Genomic DNA, 19,833 nt, shown 5'->3' with positions numbered 1-19,833 from the left:
TGTATCAGATAAAGAATTATAGCCATCATTGTATAATAACATTTGGTAGAGTATAATCTGTAAAATACTGAATCACTGTGCTGTACACCTGAAACTAGTATAATATTGTAAATCTACTGCAATTAAAAATAAAAAAGGTGAATTTTCAAAAAAAAAAATATTTCTCCACAACCACCGATCTCACTACACCCTTCCCACTTCCGACTCTTATTAGCAGCACAGGAGCTTGATTTGGTGACCATGCCCAGGACACAGGCTGCAGGGACTTCGGCCCACTGTAGTGATTCAAGGCAAGGTGTACTCCACATCCCCTGCAACCAACCAGCTCCACTACTGGTCCCTCCCCTCTGTCCATTATCTGCTAGATATTCAGATCCAAGGTTCCAGGACTCCAAAGCCACTCAAAGACCGCTTATTCCCCTCCCAGAGAATTATTTTCCACACCAAGAGTTTTAGAAAATCCAAAATAATTTTATTCACTTTTTCAGATTTTTGCTTCCACAAGGTGTTCAGCAAACATGCTAAGGCGACAGAATGTCTAGTTGGTCACGACATGCAGTGCTGACCATTCAACGGATGACAGCAGTGACCACGCCCACCTGAGCTACTGGCCCCACGGCACAATCGGGGTTGGCAGGAACACACCGAACCACACGGCAATCAGCAACCTGAGGTAGGTCTCTTTACAGTACAAAAACTTCTACACCAGTGTGAGACACTGATTAGCAAGAGCTGCTTAAAGTCGCGGACTTTGGAGAGAGGAAGAGACTCTGCGGCAACCGCAGGAAGAAAGGAAAACAGACCCACAAAATCCTGAACCCTGTCACTGAACTGTGGGGGTGTGAGGCCAGGCAAATGAAGAAGGACCATCGGGCCAAGCGGCAGTGGGCTCCAGGGCTCAGAACAGACGGTTTCAAGGTGCCAGAGAGCTCTGTGCGTTGGCCAGCATTGGGAACCTGAGGCAGTGGGACACTCGGAGCAGACTCAATGCTTGCTGAGAAGCAACAGCAGAACAGAGGAAGGCAGGAGGATGCTCCCCCTTGGCCGAGGAAGGGTCTGTGACTCTCGGTCCCGGTGGAGGGGGAGGAGAGGGGTCTGGGACTCTGACCCACTGCTCTCCCGACAGAAGCGGTGAAGTGACAAGAGGACAGAAAGCAGGAGCCCTGAGAATTCACGGTGCTCTTCGCGGCCTCCGTGGGCCCCGCTCTGCCCCACCCCGGCGTGGCTGCTGGGAGGCAGCAGGGGGCCACTGGAGAGCCGGCTACTGCTACACTCCTTCCTTCGGACACCCAGAAATCCCGGCACCGTGAAACAGCCAGCTGGGGAAAAACGCACGCTACCCTTCCTATAGTCTAATAGCAAAACCAGACCTCTAGTGCAGCAGACTGTACAAAAATGATAGAAAGGAATCTGCACTGTTCTTAGCACAGTGCTTATTTTAATATAAAATAAACAGCTTACATTTTCACTGGAAATATAGGCTATGTACAGAATTATATATAGATATAGCTACACGTATAAAGCTTCATTATAGGCCTCTGATACATATATAATAACGGTTCCCTGAACCTTTTAGAGTGCAATTAAGAACAAAAACTAAATTTTGTTTACATGAATATGGAATAAATACAATAATCAAAATAGGACTCTCCCTAAAAGTGAAACACACAAGCCAATCCTGAACTGCTGTGCGAAAGATAAAATCGGGAAAGGCAAGGTTTCGGCAGGAGGACGCAGTGAGGGGCCCGCCCCAGGCAGGGAATGGCAATGCTCCAAAGAAAAGAGATGTGGACGGCACTGGGGGAGTTAGCCCTTGACGGCGATCTTGTTCTCTGCAGCAGCAAACATGGCATAGAACCGGGAGCTGTCGTTGGAAAGAAGGACCGATGGGGTGTCGAACTCCACCACCTGTAGAGGAAGGAGACAGCATCGGACGGTGACTCGGAGACACTCGGGGTGTCCTACAGGATCCACAGCTCAGGAAGGGGGGCAAAGCCCCAAACCCCCGAGGATGGAATCAAGGTGGCAGTTCAGCTAGCTCTGCCATGCCCACCTGGGTTCTCTCTCTCTTTTTTTTTTTTAAACTAACCAGAGTTTAGTTAAGAGAAAATTTAGAGACACCTCCAGAGTCCCTTCACATTAAGTCTCAATTCTCTCAGCCCTGTGTAAGAAGGAATCAATCAAAAGGTCCTATATGCTGCAGAGGGAAGAAACTGGAGCTCAAGTCAAAGGCATACCAAGTAAATGGCATCTTATTGTGTAAGCTGATCCAAACCTATGGATGGAAAAGAGGCTTAGTTGGCAGAAAAACAAAAGGGAAGTGAGTATAAGGGATCAACTCAGTCAATTATCCATTCCCATGAGGGGCTACTAGGCAGTCACCGGAAATCACACTCCAGTAGAAAACAGAACAGTGTGCTGGCAGAACCTGCCTCCCAGACAGAGGCCACATACTCACTCCCCCAGCCTCCCTTGCTGCAGGGCAAAGGTGTGTGACACGACTCTGGCCAAGGACAGAGAACAGGACATCTCCTGGGATGCTCTTAGGAAAGGCTATCCTGTCCAACAGAGACAGGCACAAGGACAAAGTGTCTTCCTGGGGCTGGCTATGTGATGGTAGGCGGTTGGGTGCCAGAGCAGACACCCTGTACAGTAAGGGGGGAGGCAGACACTGGCTCTCTTATGGGATAGGCAGGGTATAAGCAGGTCCACATGGGAGAGTGAGCACAGGAAAGGGCATTTTAGGTAGATGGAACTGTATGAGTAGACAGAGAGGTGGAAATGCTTAGGGGATCCAAGATGGTTTATAGCCAACAGCACTGAAAGGAAATAGCAGGAAATGAAAAAGCCTGGGGGCCAGTATGTGGGAAAGCTGGGAACAGCAAGAAGTTTGGCACCACTACATGACTGCAAAAAGCAGACGTGTGGTGGCTGGTCTCAACAGCTTTGGAAAACCCCTGTGAGTGAACTACAAAGTACACATGCTCTCTGACCTAAGTCAAAGTGTTACTGTTCACAAGCAACAAAAGAACGGGTAGTAAAGCATAATGAGAACCCAACAGGCATGCTCCAGACTCAATCTCTTGATTGGGAGGGCTGCATCCCATGCAAAAGGAACCAGGCTGGAGTCACTATGGCTGCTTATCTGAGTGCTATGAGGGCCATCAGCCTAATCCTGCCAGGGGCCAGTTCTCCTCCCAGACAAGGCCACGTGCCAAACCAAGGTCCCTTGGGGGCTCAGTACCTGCCCCTGGGCCAGCACCATAATCCTATCAGAGCCTAGGACTGTGTGTAGGCGATGGGCAATCGTCAGCATGGTGCAGTCAGCGAATGCTTCTCGGATGGTCTCTTGGATCAGTAAGTCTGTCTCGGTGTCCATGGCAGCTGTGGCTTCATCTAGAATCAGAATCTGCCGGGGAAGAGAGGAGAAAGAGGGATCCAACCAATTCCTTAAGCATTCTAGTTAATCTAGGTTTCACCAAAATGTGTTTTAAGATTTGAATTTTATATCATATATTGTTTTTTTCTAAATAGGTACACACAAATTTAAAATACTGTTTTGTTTAGAAATGACATAACTTCAAATTCATATGTTTGCCTTGATTTCCACAAATACATGAAATACTGATCTAACAAACCACTCGCCTCACTTGCTCTGTGACTCTGAACAGTGACTTTTTTGGACTTCCCTTTTCCAGTTTTAACATGACGGGACTGGACTGTATTTGATGATCTGGACATGTCTTACAGTTTTAAAATCTTTTAAGTCTATGGCTTCCAATACTACAACTACTCAGAAGATAGAAACAAGTTGCCCTTGGAAACTGAAGGCTCGAGGCCGTCAAAAATAAAAACAAAAAAGCAAACAAAATATCCATATACCCAAATTGTGTCAAGGTTAAACATCTCTGGGTATTCTGTTAAAAAAAATGCCACTGAGTGACGTTCCTGGTGGCTCAGTTGTAAAGAATCCACCTGCCAACACAGGAAACATGGGCTCAATCCCTGGTCCAGGAAGACGCCACACAGCAACTAAGCTCAAGTGCCACAACTCCTGAGCCTGTGCCCTAGTGCCCAGGAGCTGCAATTACTGAAGCCTGTGGGCCCTGGAGTCCAAGCTCAACAGGGTTGTTGTTCAATCGCTCAGTCGTGTCCTTCTCTCTCCAACTCCATGGACTGTAGCACGCCAGGCTTCCCTGTCCTTCACCATCTCCTGCAGCTTGCTCAAACCCATGTCCATTGAGTCGGTGATGCCATCCAACCACCTCATCCTCTGTTGTCCCCTTCTCCTCCTGCCTTCAATCTTTCCCAGCATCAGGATCTTTTCCAATGAGTCAGTTCTTCACATCAGGTGGTCAAAGTATTAGAGCTTCAGCTTCAGCATCAGTCCTTCCAATGAATATTCAGGACTGATCTCCTTTAGGATGGACTGGCTGGATCTCCTCGCAGTCCAAGGGACTCTCAAGAGTCTTCTCCAACACGAAAGTTCAAAAGCATCAATTCTTCGGCACTCAGCCTTCTTTATGGTCCAACTGTCACACCCATACATGACTACTGGAAAAACTATGGCTTTGAATAGACAGACCTTTGTCGACAAAGTATTGTCTCGGCTTTTTAATATGCTGTCTAGGTTGATCATAGCTTTTCTTCCAAGGAGCAAACATCTTTTAATTTCATGGCTACAGTCACCACCTGCAGTGATTTTGGAGCCCAAGAAAATAAAGTCTGTCACTGTTTCCATTGTTTCCCCATCTATTTGCCATGAAGTGATGGGGCCAGATGCCATCATCTTAGTTCTTTGACTGTTGAGTTTTAAGCCAGCGCACTGAGAAGCCCACACCCAAGCCGAGCAACAAAGATTCAGTGCAACCAAAAAAAAAAAAAAGTGCCCCTGGGCTCGGAGCCAAGAATGCCTTTGGACCTCATGCCACAGGCAATGGCTATTCTTCCATCTTCCTGTGCTTCTGCTGACGCCCTCCTCTGCCACCCACCAGACCACCTTACCTTACAGTGACGGAGTAAGGCTCTAGCTATGCACAAGAGCTGCCGTTCCCCCACTGAGAAGTTATCCCCATTCTCCATCACTTCAGATTCAAGTTTCAGAGGTAGCTGAGCAATCTAGGGAGAAATAGAGATTAGAAGGGTTAAAAAAAAAACACCTAAATTTTGAAAGAAAGAAAATAAAGCTAAATTTTGTCAAAAACCCAGGGGCAAAAATAAATTATTCTTAAACAGATGAAAGAATTATTAGCCAAGAATCTGGCTCACCTAGAAAGAACATACAGGTGTGATAATCACGTAGCAGGACCACATTTTCTAGGCCATTCCATATTTCAACTAAACTATCTATTAGTCTCATGTCATCAAAATGTCCCAGAAATTCCAATATATTTTATGTTCTGAAATCCTATCATTTTGGGTCCTGAAAATATGGTGATGCAATGAGAGATGGGGTAAACAAAACTACTCTCTTTCTGAAGGCCAAAGCTGTAGACCCATGGCTGTCAAACTTTTCTTCCTATAAATTATAGAACCTGTTCTTCAAATGAAATTGTTTGAAGAAGCCCAATAGAAAGGTCATGAAGGCAGAGCTGCTCTAGTTGAATTTGGGCAGGAGATCCTGGGCTAGTGTGCAGGAGCACAAGAGACCCCACTCCAGGCCAGGGGTAATCTTAGTTCGTGGCCCTTGGAGGGTGCCTGCTAAGTTACTCTGAGAGGTTCATATGCACATTGGGTGCTTTTTGTGGACTCAAGAAGTGATAAATCTTTTGCACATATATACATGCTTCAAAAGGATGTTGTACTGTTATGATTAATAAAATAGAACTTGATTTAAAAGCATACTGAACGCTGAGTGGTTGTCATTAATATCTTCTCAATGAATGGATGGTACAATAAAAAGGGAAATATGACTATGGGAGGGAATAAGAGAGGGGAGGTGAGGATAAGGAAATACTGACTTTTATACCCATTGTGAAATGCCTGGGAAGCCTTGCTCTGAAGTGCTCCTCCACAGACATCCTGGAGGTGGCGGGAAAGGCCGGGCTGGACAGAGGCAGCCAGAGCTGGCTGGGGAATGACCATGGCATCACCGAGTTTCCACCCCTGAAGTTCTAGCAAAGTTCTCCCTCAGTTCTTAACTTACACATTCCTTCATGTGTGTCCTTTCTAGGGCATCCCAGATCTGGTCTTCAGTGTACTGGTTGAAGGGATCCAAATTTGATCTAATGAGAAACATAATAGGAATTTCTCAGGGATCCAACACATAAGCAACCACCCCGCACACGATGACTGTGGTAAAGGTTTAAACAACGGGCTCTGACCCCGACAGCCACAGGTGGAGGCCGAGACGGGAGTGCTGCTGCCTGCCTGTCACAGGAATGAGCCTCCCTTTCTTCTTTACAAAACTGTATTATTTTTATTATGTAAATGATACAAGTTAGTTATAGAAAAATTAGGAAATATAGACATAAAAAGTCAAAAAAACCCATATATATATATATACATATATATAGGATCTTAGCATGTGGGATCTTAGTCCCCCAATCAGGGATCAAACCCATGTCCTCTGCACTGAAAGTGCAGAGTATTAACCACTGGACCACCAGAGAACTCCCTAAAACCAGTATGTTTAATCACTTATCAGACCCTTTGAAACAAACACTGTTAGCATTTTGACATATATCTTTCTAGATTGCTTCCTATGCATATGCATACTAAAATACATCTCTTATATGTATAAACTCAGAGAAACTCCCTCTCTCTTCTTGCTACACCAGAGTGAGAGCTCTGTCACTGGGCAGGGGTCTCAACAGCTAGCTGACCAGAAAAGGAGCCGATCCTGCAGGAGAGGGAGGGACAAAGCTGAGCAGAAAGGGGCTCAAGAGGAAGGATTTCACTAGCACCAAAAATCAGTTTGGGAACTGTTCTTGCTTACTGGACATTAAGATTGCCACCAAAACAACAGGACTAGAGAGCTCTTAAAGTGTTAAAGACAGGAGAAGAAGCTCTTGGTCGTGGAGGATGAGGTGAAAAGGTGGTGATGAAACAGATACTGGGTGGAAGGTGGGCTGTAGAATTAATTTTGGATGCCTTGTCTAGATCTAAACATCACATTTGTGGGTCTAGTAATCTTAAAGATATTAAGTATAATTTGCTTTGCTCATAAATTACACTTGAGGTGTGGGAAATAGAACAACCTTTGGGAGAACTCTATCTCTGATCCATACTTGTCTCCATGTCTAGGGTGACTAATCTCGGGCAGGCAAACACAAGCAGGTTATTACTTAAGAATTCTACCCTAGAGGAGAGTGCAGGTTGGCACATGACATCTCTGGACTCCTGGGAGACTCACTAAACAGTCCCACTTTCTTGTGTCCCTTCACACATGCGCTTCCTACCACTTAGAACACGAGATCACTCCCCACCTTTTGACATGAGAGGCACTGGTAAAAAGCAAGAGCTCTGGAGCCAGACTGCTTGATTCCTTCACAGCTTCTATCAATGACAACTGTGTGATCCTGGCCAAGTTAGCTTAACTTCTCTACACCTCAGTTCCCTTACGTGTAAGACAGGGATAAAAGAGCAGCTCTTTGGACTTCCCTGGTGGTGCAGTGGATAATAATCTGTCTGCCAATACAAGGGACATGGGTTTGATCCCTGGTCTGGGAAGATTCCACAGGCCTCAGAGCAACTAAGCCTGTATGCTACAATCACCAAGTCCAAGTGCTGCAACTACTGTAACCTGAGCACTGACAGCCTGTGCTCTGCAACAAGAGAAGCCACCGCAGTGAGAAGCCTGCACACCGAAACCAAGATCAGCCCCCCTTCCTGCAACTAGAGAAAGCCCATGTGCAGCAACGAAGCCCTAGTGCAACCAAAAAATAAAAGAGCACCTCCTCAAAAGGCAGCTGTGGGAACCACAATTCACATATGTAAAGCACTTACAGGAGCGCCTGCTGCAGGCTTGGCAGTGTGTATGTGAGAGCTGCTATTGCTGCATCATTATTACATTGTTCCTGTTCCTTGGCTATGCTTCCTTCTCATCCTTCAGCTCTCAACTTAGCTGGTGTCTTCTGGCCCTTCAGGCCTGGACTGGGGGTATCCCCTGCTCACCCTTATGATGGCACTCGTCACTGTTTCATTTGTCTCTCTCCTCCATTGCATTAGAATCCCTGTCTGGATCTTATTCACTGTTGTAGCCCGGGTATACTGTCTAATATTTTTTGTAAGAGTAAGAGCCAACTGGGCTTGATCCCTACTCTGCCTCTTACCATCTGCATGACCTTGGACAAGTCACTCCTCAGTCTCCTCACCTATAAAATGGGGAGACAATGATGTGACACGCCCTGGTAGGTTGCTGTGAATATTAGAGATGTGTAGATACAGCACCTGGAACATGGTAGACATTTGATAGCTGGTGGCTGTTAAATTGACCGGGGATGTGGTCACTTTAAATGCCTGGTTACACTGTTTGGTGGTTTTGACTCTTATATTCAGCACATTTTCCAAGTGGACACAATAATCCCATGATCCTGAATACCAGGATCCTACCCATGGAAAGTCTAGATGGGGAAGGCTGATCTCTGCAGGCATGTCATCCAGGAAGAGCCCTCTCAGTTAAAGAAGGTGGTTCGATTTGTTGATAACCTAAAACTGAAATGGCAGACCACAGGCTAAATCAAAGGAGAATCTCGCCCGTTTCTAATCAAAAAGACAAAACTGAAAGACGTGGAAAGCACCTGATCATCCCTGTCCCTCTAACACTCTGGAGTCTGTCTGCACATGCATCAGGGTTGATGAAATCTATGTCCATGGCTCTCCTCTCCAGCCACCTTTTTAGGGGAACTTTGTACTGATATACCACAGATCAGGGACAGACTCAAACACGTGTTCTCCATCCCAAGTCTCGGGGGATAAAAGGTTAATCATTTTCCCCTGATTCAAAACTGACTGGTGGGAATTCCCATGGGGCAAGATTAGCAAGACAATCCTCTGAGAGACATTTATCCAGATAGCAAGGCAAGTTTTTATAATAAAATATTCTCTCTCCTATTTGTGTGGTCTAATATGGACTTCCTCATACTTTTATAGCAGAATTCTTGACCTGGGGGTCATAATAGGGTTTTTAGTTTTGAACCAAAATGCTCAGAGCTCTTTTTTAAAACAAGAGACTTCCCTGGTGGTCCAGTGGTTAAGATTTCGCCTTCTAATGCACAGTGCATGGATCCCGCATGCCTCACAGCCAAAAAAACAAAACATAAAACAGAAGCAATATGGTAACAAATTCAAGAAAGCCTTAAAAAAAAAGTTCCAGGACTTTTGTGGTGGTCCAGAATTCCTCATCATCCTAGAAGAAGGGGTACCTACTCCCATGGGAAATCATGACTGGCTTTAAACAGGGGTTATGTTTAAAGCACCTGAGCAAAAACTATGCTTTGCCTGGTCTCACCCTGCACTGCGTTCTCTATACAGACACCCCACAGGACTGCATGCTGAAGAGCGGCCTCTGCCATTACAGAGAATCAACTCTTCCTCAGGCAATAGGATCTGTGGTTTAGCACCCGGCTGCTCTGATCTGGCTCCTGGTCTGACTGTAGTTCCCATTTAGAGCCAGCAGAACCTCTTCTTGAGTTAGAATCTACCTGTTAGCCAGTTCTGCTAGGTCAATTCCTATTGTGTCTCCATGTATCCAGGTCTAGCCTGACAGCCTGCTCAGGCTCCTAAGGCTTGGGGCCCCACCTTAGTCTGGTTCTATCTCCAAGCTCCAAGCCCCCTGGAACACTGCCCAGTCTCTACTACTGTGATCTGTTTGCCTGTAGAAAATTTGTATTTACCTAAGGCTGGAATTCCCAGCACCAATAACTTGATAAACTGCTACCTATGGTTTGATACCTCACTTTTTGAATTTCCGGCTTAGCCTGTCACCTACTGCTCAAATCTTCCCTTTCTCTATGTCTTCCTGGAAGGACTGCATAATTTTAGGCTTTAGATTTGACCACTTGTTCAGATTCTTCCCAATTCTGCTGAGTCGAGTCCTTTCCACAGAGTTAAGATCTCACTCCAGTACTCTTGCCTGGAAAATCCCGTGGACGGAGAAGCCTGGTGGGCTGAAGTCCATGGGGTCACTGGGAGTCGGACACGACTGAGCGACTTCACTTTCACTTTTCACTTTCATGCATTAGAGAAAGAAATGGCAACCCACTCCAGTGTTCTTGCCTGGAGTATCCCAGGGGGAGCCTGGTGGGCTGCCGTCTATGGGGTTGCACAGAGTCGGACACGACTGAAGCGACTTAGCAGCAGCAAGACCTCAATAAATATATGTTCAAGATTGAAGGGTCCATAATACTGGTTTTCAGGAAAGGAATGTGCAGATAATTTCTCTAGAGTTAGTCTAGGAAGTATTCTCTTTCTCTTTTGGCTGTGAGGCTTGTGGGATTTTAGTTTCCCAACCAGGGATCAAACTGGGGCCCTTGGCTATGAGAGTGAGGAGTCCTAACCACAGGACTGCCAGGGAAGTCCCAAGGAAATGTTAACACTGTACATTGATGCCTAGCATCATGGGTTGAAGAGTATCCCCCCAAAAGATATGCTGAAATTTAATCCTCGGTACCTAAGAATGTGACTTTATCTGGAAATAAATCAGTGTAGATAGTATTAGGTGAGATGAGGTCAGCCTGGAGTAGTAAAGTAGGGTAGACTCTCAATCTAGGACTGGTGTCCTTAGAAGAGAGAGGGCCACATAAAGACAGAGACAGGGAGAGAACCCATGTGACAACGGAGGCAGAGACTAGAATGATGAATCTACAAGCCAAGCACACCAGAGACTGTTGGCAAACCACTAAAATGTAGTGGAGGCAGGGAAGGACCCTACAGGCTTCAGAGTATGGCCCTGCTGACACTTGATGTCATCCTTCTAGCCTCCAGAACTGTGAGAGAGTCAAGCTCTGTGGTTTTAAACTACCCAGTTTGTGGTACACTGTTGCAGCATCTCTAGCACATAAACACATCCAGTAAATTCATCAGATACGTCTACTAGACAAGCAGGAAGCACACCAGAGTGCGGACCCTGCTCACTGAGCAGCTGCCCCATCAGACTCGGCAGACATGTGGATGGGCTTGACCTTCAACCTCGCCCAGGACCATCACACCAGCTGAAGGAGCCCCCAAGACTAAGCCATGGGTTCCGGATATATAGGGAATATTTATGTACACCAGCAGGTGGTATTGTTTAGTCTGTCAGTCATGTCTGACTCTTGGCCACCCCATGGAATGTGGCCCTCCAGGCTCCTCTGTCCATGGCATTCTCCAGGTAAGAATACTGGAATGGGTTGCCATTTCCTTCTCCAGGGGATCTTTCCTACCCAGGGACTGAACGTTTGTCTCCTGCATTGCAGGCGGATTCTTTATTGCTTGAGCCATTGGGGAAACCCCAGCAGGTGGTTACACATTAAGGCAGACCAGACTGATCTCAACAAGGAACTCAATCAAGAATGAGAAAAACAAAAACACATCCTCATTACAGTGGCCAGATGGTCCTGGTCTGACCCACAAAAATGAAAGCAAGCAAAGTTATGTATCCACTGCATCAAGTACTCATCTGGGTGGATGGACAGAAAGAAAATCTGAGAATGAAGGTTATTTTTAACAGTCAGAAGTCCTGGAGTCCTATGTTGCCCAAAGTGTATTTTCCTCTTTGGTTTTTATGTTTTATTTTTAGCAATATTCTAAGCTCACCTATTAACAACTACCGAATAAGGTCAAGAGTATCTCCTGAGGGGAATGAGGATACAGCAATCCCTTCCAGGCACACAGAAGACTCCACGCTGAACTACACTGTCCTCTGTCCATGTGGGCACCTCCCTGCAGCCTTGGGATTTCAGGGTAAGAGACTACAGGACCCTCAGACCTTCTGACAGGAAGCTAAAGGAAAGTTCAAAATAGTCATTCAGAAATATGGACTGATTTTGGCTTTTAGTTAGAGCATATGAAAAAGACTAAAGAGCAGAGTTTGTGTGACAATTTTTCTCAAGAAAAGGGACAGAGACCTACTGCAAATCTGAAAGCAGATAATGAAATTTTAAAGATATTGGAAAAAGAAAGGTAACTAACGGTCAAGACGCCTGAGGAAGCAGGCCCAACCTTGGTGCTTGGACAGACAGGGTTACCTCTCAAGGTTATGACTGAGGAGGGTGTGGTAGGAACTTCAGGAGACAACACAGCAAGTATGGTGAGGAAGAACCCAGGCTCTGAGCCAAATAGCCCAGATTGAAATTCTTATCTTTGGGCAAGTTATTTAACCACTTTGGGCTTTAGCTTTTTCACCTATAAATAGGCATAATAATAGTACCTACCCTCACCAAATTCTGAGTACTTTAATTTTGATAAATTAATACAATTTAAATGCTTAGGACAGTAGGCCACGTAAATCCTCAATGAGCTTAGCTAATACTATTGTCGTTGTTGTTCTTTAGAGTAGCAGTGTTTGGTACAGTGTGACTTTTTTTTTTTTTGGCCATGCCACAGCTTGCAGAATCTCAGTTCCCCAACCAGGGACTGAACCTGGGCCCCAGGAGTGAAAGCCTAGAATCCTAACCACTAGGCCAAAAGACAACTCCCCAGAATGACCTTTTCCTTTTTTTAAGGACAATTTTAAAAGACCAGTTTCAGGTTCACAGCAAAATTAAGACGAAGATACAGAGATTTCACACATACTCCCAGCCAGAAAGACTTCAACAAAACTTAGATAACATCTAGTGTTCTTCATAGTTATCCTAGATTTACCATTACTTGCTGGCGTTGAGACTAGAAGCTTTTGGGGATTCCTTGATTCCACAGAGACTCAGATGTCAAAAAAAGTAAAAGGGGGCCCCTTAAACAACAGAATAATGCAAAGACAAATGAAAAACCTTGAGATTCTAAGAACTGCTTCAAATTTGGAGCAACTTCCATTTCTTCTAGAGCACTAAGTGCTTCTGCCTGAAGGTGTTTTGGCCCAGAATGAATCAAAGCAGAGGTGGATCAGTTGTGGGCTCAGGTGCCTTTGTTGTGATTTTGAGTTGAGAGCTTGAGATATTCCTCAAAAGTGGAAAAAAATAAAATAAAATGGGCAAGTAGAAAAGGAGAGAAAGCATCTGAACAGGAAGACGTGAGAACACTGCTTCCTGATAATGGATGGACGCTAGGTAGAGATGCTCCTGGTGATGAGATGCGCTCATCCCCGGTGAGGAGACTGAGATGCAGAGACACACCAGAGTGACAGCTGAGGACAACTAGTCCCTCTAAGGGGCAGATTAACCACCAGCCAAGCCAGACTGCAGACAGTCCACAAGGATGGAAAGCGAGAGTGGAGGCAAAGAGATGGGCTTCCTGAGACCAGGAAGCATAGGTCCTCTGGGAAAAGAAAAGTATTGCCAGGACTATGAAAGAGGGAAGGTCAGCCAAAGTGTTTAGGTCTGGATGAAAACGGACCACTCTTCATGGAGATAATCAGAGCAAATGGCAGAGGAAAGTACTGGCTGGCCTCAGACACACAGGAGCCCTATAGCTCAAACCCAGACAGCTGGATGAGGCAGGCCTGGATGAGCTATTGGAATGGATTGGATTAGGACAAGCTATTTGAATGGGCTAATCCAGGGAGGGGTGTGCCCCTAAACGATCTGGTCTATGATTTATCTATATTGGCATCACTGACTCAATGGACGTGGGTCTGAGTGAACTCTGGGAGTTGGTGATGGACAGGGAGGCCTGGTGTGCTGCGATTCATGGGGTCGCAAAGAGTCGGACATGACTGAGCGACTGAAGTGAACTGAACTGATACGTAGAACAATTCAGACATTTTTATCTTTCGAGAGTCTGAGTTTTGTTTGTTCGATTTTGGTTTTACCTTGAATTCCCTTCTGATACACTTTAATGGCAAGTTGGAATCTCCAGGAGATGTACCCACCCCCAATGCTGGTTAATGGCGGTGGAGACACAGTTCCAAAATTTGGAGTCTCTAGGGGGTAGTTGAGGGAGCAGATGATCTAGCCTGCCCTTGCCTTGGGAAACTCATTACAGGTCTTCTAATTTTCTAAGAACAGCAAAAGAATACCAAACGCTGGATATTCTTTGGGATCTATGAGAAACTTGAGAGGATAAAGGAAAGGTAGATGGTCTGGGATTGAATTTGTTCTCAGTGACAGTCCTAAACAGTCAAAATTTCAGTGAGCAGAAAGTGAAACTTATATGATTTCCTAGGTTTGCACAGCTGACTGACTAAACAGTGCTCCAAGCTCAATGACTAAAAACGCGGGCAGCAGCACACCAGCCACTGAGCCTGTCCATCAGGTGGCAACACGTCTCTGGAGCTGATAACAAATGGCCCCAACTCCCAAAAAGGCTGCGCTTCCATGATGTTCCACAAACAGCAGCCAGCAGGTCAGTTCTTAACCGTTAACTCCAGAAGCCGAGTCAAAGACTTAAATGAAGTGCTGTAAAAATGTGAAATGAACACTGGTACTTCTTGGTAGCACCATATTCATGGGAAGTCTATAACGTGTCTTACTTTCTAGATCTCTTCTAAATGGTAATTTTAAAAAAATAAGAAAAATATGTTTTTTTTTGTCCTGAGCCAAAAAATCATTAGGCCAATTTTATTCTCAAAGGCATTCCCATGGCACCTAAAAATAGAGAGATTTATAGGAAGGAAGAGCAGACTTGGTAATATCTCTCAATTTGTTTAGACCTTAGACTTGAGTCTTCAATAAATTCAAATTCTCTTTGATGTTGCTTGTTTGACCTTGTTATTTATTCACCCAAAGGGAATGATTAATCATGATCAAAACTGCTTGCAATTTGGGAGACCAGGGTTCAATCCCTGGGTGGGAAAGATCCCCTGGAGAAGGGAATGGCAAACCAATTCAGTATCCTTGCCTGAAGAATTCCATGGAGAGAGGAGCCTGGTGGGCTACAGTCCATGGGGTTGCAAAGAGTCAGACATGACTGAGTGACTAATACTTTCATTTATCATCATCAACAGAGCCAGTCTGTGCTATACAAATTCACTAGTGTTTTAGAGAAATGCCAAAATAAACACACCCAAGAGTACTGACCCCACATAAATGTAGGTAAGAATTCAGTTTATCTACCGAACCTCCTCAAATCAGTGAGTTCAAATGCCATTTCTAAAAGTGGTGGGGGGTGGGGGGGATGAGTCTGTTTTAAAGACAATTCTGAACACTGTGGTTATTTGAAATTAAATTGGTACCTTTTCTTGGAAACTGCTAAAAAGTAAAGAGAAAATGACAATATCACTTTTAGAGTAATTTTTAAAAAGAAGTGCTATCTAGGTCAACTATATGGTTGAAGCTATTTTTATTTAGAGAGTCAACTTAAATAGAAATGGACACAAATTATGGAAACCCATTGTTTTTAGGAGGCAAATGCTTAAGGCTAGACTGATAAAGCACAGGAAAAGACAATGGGGTTAAACGTATTTCCTTATTAGTTACTGTTATAACACGTCAAGAAAAGAAATGTTTTCTTTGGCAGTCTGGTAGATTTCAGAGAGGGGCATCATTCCAGAGTGAGAACCAAAAATTTGCAGAAGATTCTAGAAAATGAGAACCACAAGTAGTAATAATGCCTGAAAACCATCGAGAGAACTGCAACTCTTGAGTGTCCCTAGGAGAGAGGACAGTGAGGGATGATGGTGGCTGCTTCCATGCACAGAATGCTCGCCCTCTGCCAGCCTCCACGCTTCTATAAAATTTGTACAAATTCATTCAATTATCACAACAACAGATCTTAGTAACATCCCCATTTCATGGAGGAGGAAACAAGCTTAGGAGTGGCTAAGTAACTTGTCTGAAGACAGAGATTCCAGATCTCTCTGACTTCTTACCATCCGGCTGCAGGGCCCCTGGGTCCTGCTTAACTAATGAGGTGACTAGTACTATGGAGCTGCTCTTCCTGCAACAGGGAGCGCATGGTGTTGGGAAAGTGCCGCACCAGAGGCCACTGGATCTCAGTCCCCGGAGGGGCTCTGTCCCGCTCACCTGGCCTGCACTGAGGTCTCACCTGACAGTACCGCTGAACAGCACCGGCTCCTGGGGAATGATGGAGAGCTTGCTCCGGAGGTCAGCAAGGCCGATGTCACTGATTCTCACTCCATCAATCTTGATGCAGCCTCCACACAACTCCACCAGGCGGAAGAGGGCCATGCCCAGAGAGGACTTCCCTGATAAGTCAGAAGATAGGCAAGAGTCATTCGATTGGCAAATTCTGGGAAGACAAAACTGGCCTCTTCTCAGGGCAACATCATCTATTTTTCTATTTCTGTTCAATCATTATTTCGATGGATAACGTAGATAACAAAGATAATGTAGAAAGTGATAGCTAGAAAAATAAAAACAAAAAACAAGGAACTCTCTGGAGCTACCAAGCATATACACTTATACAACATACTGCAGCCTGAGAAGGAGTAGGAGGGACCATTACACTCTCCTGAGAGTAAAATGGAAAAACGTCTCCTTTTCACCTTAGGTACAGGTACACAGGGTTTGATGCTTCTCAGGTAAGAACCAAGAGCTAGGAGCTTGAGGCAAATCAGAGGACAAGCTGTTGTCTCTCTTCTGTCCCCTTATCTCAGCAAAGAAAAACAGTACAAGGCCTTTCACTGCCACGAAGCTAGGGAAGGGAGAAGTTCTAGGCTAAACACACAAGGAAAGGAGTTTTGGATTTGAGAAAATGAGTGACTGTAGATTCTCTACCATGATAGGAAAATGTAGAAAAGCAGGTTTGGGGGATAAAATAGCAAGTTTAGGATCACAGTAATAGGCAGAATAGCCTTTCATAATTGACTCTTCAAAAAATGATATAAATAATTCAAGCAGATAACATCAATTTCCCATAATCTAACTACTCCTTTTAAAAAAAATTATATATGTACATTATCTATTTATTTATTTGGCTACAGTGGGTCTTGGTTGTGGTATCGTCTTTTTAAGTTGCTGCATGTGGAGTCTAGTTCCTTGACCAGGGATTGGACCCAGGACCCCTGCACTAGGAGCACAGACCACCAGCCACTGCACCACCAGGAAAGTCCTGCTTTTTTTTTTTTTTTTTGACACATTTCCTTTTAGTTTGTTTCCTTAAGAGTTGAGATGATACCAGAGAAATATTGTAACTATCTTCTCCACTTAACATTACATAGCAAGCACTCAGTTATATTATTATCTTTTTGAGATAAAGTTTTAGTGGCTACAATAATTTCCATTGTGTGGCTGTACTCTTATTTAAACAGTCCTCTAATGTTGCACATGTAGTTTAATTAAAACTTGCTAGAATAATGCTATAGGGCTTCCTAGGTGGCTCAGTGGTAAAGAATTTGCCTGCCAAGTTTGATCCCTGGGTTGGGAAGATCCCCTGGAGAAGGAAATGACAACCCACTCCGGTATTCTTGCTGGGAAAATCCTATGGACAGAGGAACCTGGCAGGCTACAGCCCATGGGGTTGCAAAGAGTTGGACATGACTTAGTGACCAAACAGCAGCAGCAGCAGAATAATGCTATGGTAACCTTGTCATCACTCAAACTGCTCCTACCTCAGAAAATTTCCTTGAAACAGATTCTGAGAACTGAAATGACTTTATTAAATATTTACATATATATTTTAAAAGCTCAGTGCTCTTCCCCCATCAAAAAAAAAAAAAAGTTCGACATAGTCCTGTCTATCTTTCTGCAAGTCAGACCCACAATTTAGATGCAGAACTATGGGATTTTAGCTGTTTGAGCAGTTTTCCTGGTTGTCTTTTAAAAAAACCTTTTTTAAACTAGTTTGATTTATCTTTTTATTTATTAAAAAAATTTTTTTGGCCACACCCTGAGGCATACAGGATCTTAGCTCCCCAATCAGGGATCGAACCCATACCCCCTGCATTGGAAGCCAGAGTCTTAACCACTGGACTGCCAGTGAAGTCCCAGTTTTCTGGTTCTTGACTCTCCGTCCCTGCTCTGCCTCCATGTTCTTAAAGACTTCTCATGGCAGCCTCCTGACTGTCTACTCAGAGGTCAGTGAGGATACAAATATCTCCCTTGCTCCAGTGTCTGTAGCCACAGACCTGCAGTCTAGATCTGACCCCTGTCAAACAACCTCTGGGAACCCTGACTGTCCATCTCCCTGTGGCAGGGGTCTTCATGTCCATCTGCGAGTTGGGAAACCCGAATCCATGTAGCAGAACAGTTCTCAAGGAGCCTTTCCTCCTGGGATTGGCTTTTTCAGGACTGGGGGATCTGGCTAGTGGTCTCTCACCCAGGTAGAAGGGAGGGCCCCTTCTACCTGGGTGAGAGACCAGACCTTCTACCTGGAGGGCCCCCTTCAGTGCCAAAGCAGTGGTTCACGATTTAAGGTGCTCAAATAAATGGTGCTCAAAGGAAGGAATGGTGCTCCAATAAATGATAAGCACCATTTATCTGAGCATCATAAATCTTGAAGGAATGATGGAAGGAATAGTGCTTAAATAAATAGGTTAAGTTGTTCTAACAAAAGATCTGAGTCTAGACTACCTTTGCACAGATGGAATGTGCTGGTAAAAAAAGCCATGATGTCCTCAGGTGGTTATAACCATGGAGAGCCAGGACCTATGTCACAGTCTTGAAAGAACCTTATTAGGATTATAGTTTAGACTTTGTAAGTCAGGCTGTTTAGAATTATTTTATTTTTGTTTATTTCTCATCTACTTATACTTTAATAAAGTCTTGGTGAAAATTTTATCTGTCTTACTGCGTTAAAAGGACATCACAAGAAGGGAGGTCAGAGGTTTCAGGTGAGCAGTGCACCCCTAGGGGGCCAATGCAGCAGAGGGAATTTATGGGAGGGAGCTGAGTAAGAGCCATGGGTACAGTCACCCTCATGGCTGGGCATTCTCTCTCCAGTGTAAAAACCTAGAGGCCGTATCTTGTTTTAACGTGAAATAATGCCTTCAAAGAGGGAGCAGGAAATAGCTTTTTCTTTTCTGCTTACCACATTCTTTAAAGTAAATTGACTAGAAAAGACTATTTTTTAATGGCAAGAGAAAAAAAAGCTAAAGGAGTTTTGATGCCAAGGGAGCATAGAGCCTAGAAAGCTCAAGAGAAGTCACTCAATTTAGATGCAGAACTATGGGTTTTTAGCTGTTTGAGCAGTTTTCCTGCTCAAACTGCTAAAGCAGTTTTGATGCCAAGGGAGGATAGAGCCTAGAAAGCTCAAGAGAAGTGACTCAGAGAGAACTCTTACACAAGGGTGAACAGGTTAGTGAAAAAAGACGAGACTCAATCTTGAAATGTTATTCAGGAAAGAAAGAGGGAAAGAAACACACTTCTAAGAATAGTAGGGAACTAAAATGCCTAAAGTGATGGCCTATTCTCTATTTATTTACAACTGATGTCAGATCAAGAAAATAATTTCTGTCTTCGAAGGAACATAGATTGCTTATTTAGAGCTATGTTGCCTTCTAATAAATATGAGACTATACTTGTAACACATCACAAAGACCTTAAGCTTTTTGTATATTTTGACTTCATAGAAATAAGGATGTTACTGTGGTGCTATCCATAAAAGCAAAAAATTGACAACAACTCACTGCCCTTCAATTGGATCTGGGTTAATATAAATTGTGGTACATCCATAAAACAGAATTTTATGTCATACTGCATAGAAATCATGTCATAGAATATTAATTGACATGGAAAGTATGTGGTAATTTTATAAATAGGCCATGAAACAGTGTGTGTAAAAGTACCTCATTTTTGTAAAATACATTTGTTGATAGCCTAATAAGATATCCACCAAAATGCTAGCAGTTAATTATCTCTG

At 44.3% G+C, this 19,833-nt stretch overlaps 1 protein-coding gene across 7 annotated transcripts in view; it reads right to left on the bottom strand.

Moving 5' to 3' along the window:
* Positions 1-450: 450 nt before the first annotated feature.
* ABCC5 (ATP binding cassette subfamily C member 5) overlaps positions 451-19,833 on the bottom strand; it is an 82,615-nt gene continuing 63,232 nt past the window's right edge. For all 7 annotated transcript variants that reach the window (XM_019958809.2, XM_070790987.1, XM_019958816.2 and 4 more), the window contains 5 exons: positions 16,060-16,219; positions 6,146-6,224; positions 5,005-5,118; positions 3,245-3,409; positions 451-1,908 (listed from right to left, as the gene is read on the bottom strand). In XM_019958809.2, coding sequence (XP_019814368.2) covers positions 1,807-1,908; positions 3,245-3,409; positions 5,005-5,118; positions 6,146-6,224; positions 16,060-16,219 — 620 coding nt within the window. In that variant the 3' untranslated portion in view covers positions 451-1,806. The remainder of the gene's footprint in view (positions 1,909-3,244; positions 3,410-5,004; positions 5,119-6,145; positions 6,225-16,059; positions 16,220-19,833) is intronic.

The sequence above is a fragment of the Bos indicus genome, chromosome 1 (genome assembly GCF_029378745.1).
Source record: "Bos indicus isolate NIAB-ARS_2022 breed Sahiwal x Tharparkar chromosome 1, NIAB-ARS_B.indTharparkar_mat_pri_1.0, whole genome shotgun sequence".
NCBI lineage: Eukaryota > Metazoa > Chordata > Mammalia > Artiodactyla > Bovidae > Bos > Bos indicus.
The sequence above is the reverse complement of the archived record's forward strand: the minus strand, read 5'-3'. Positions and strand labels throughout refer to the sequence as shown.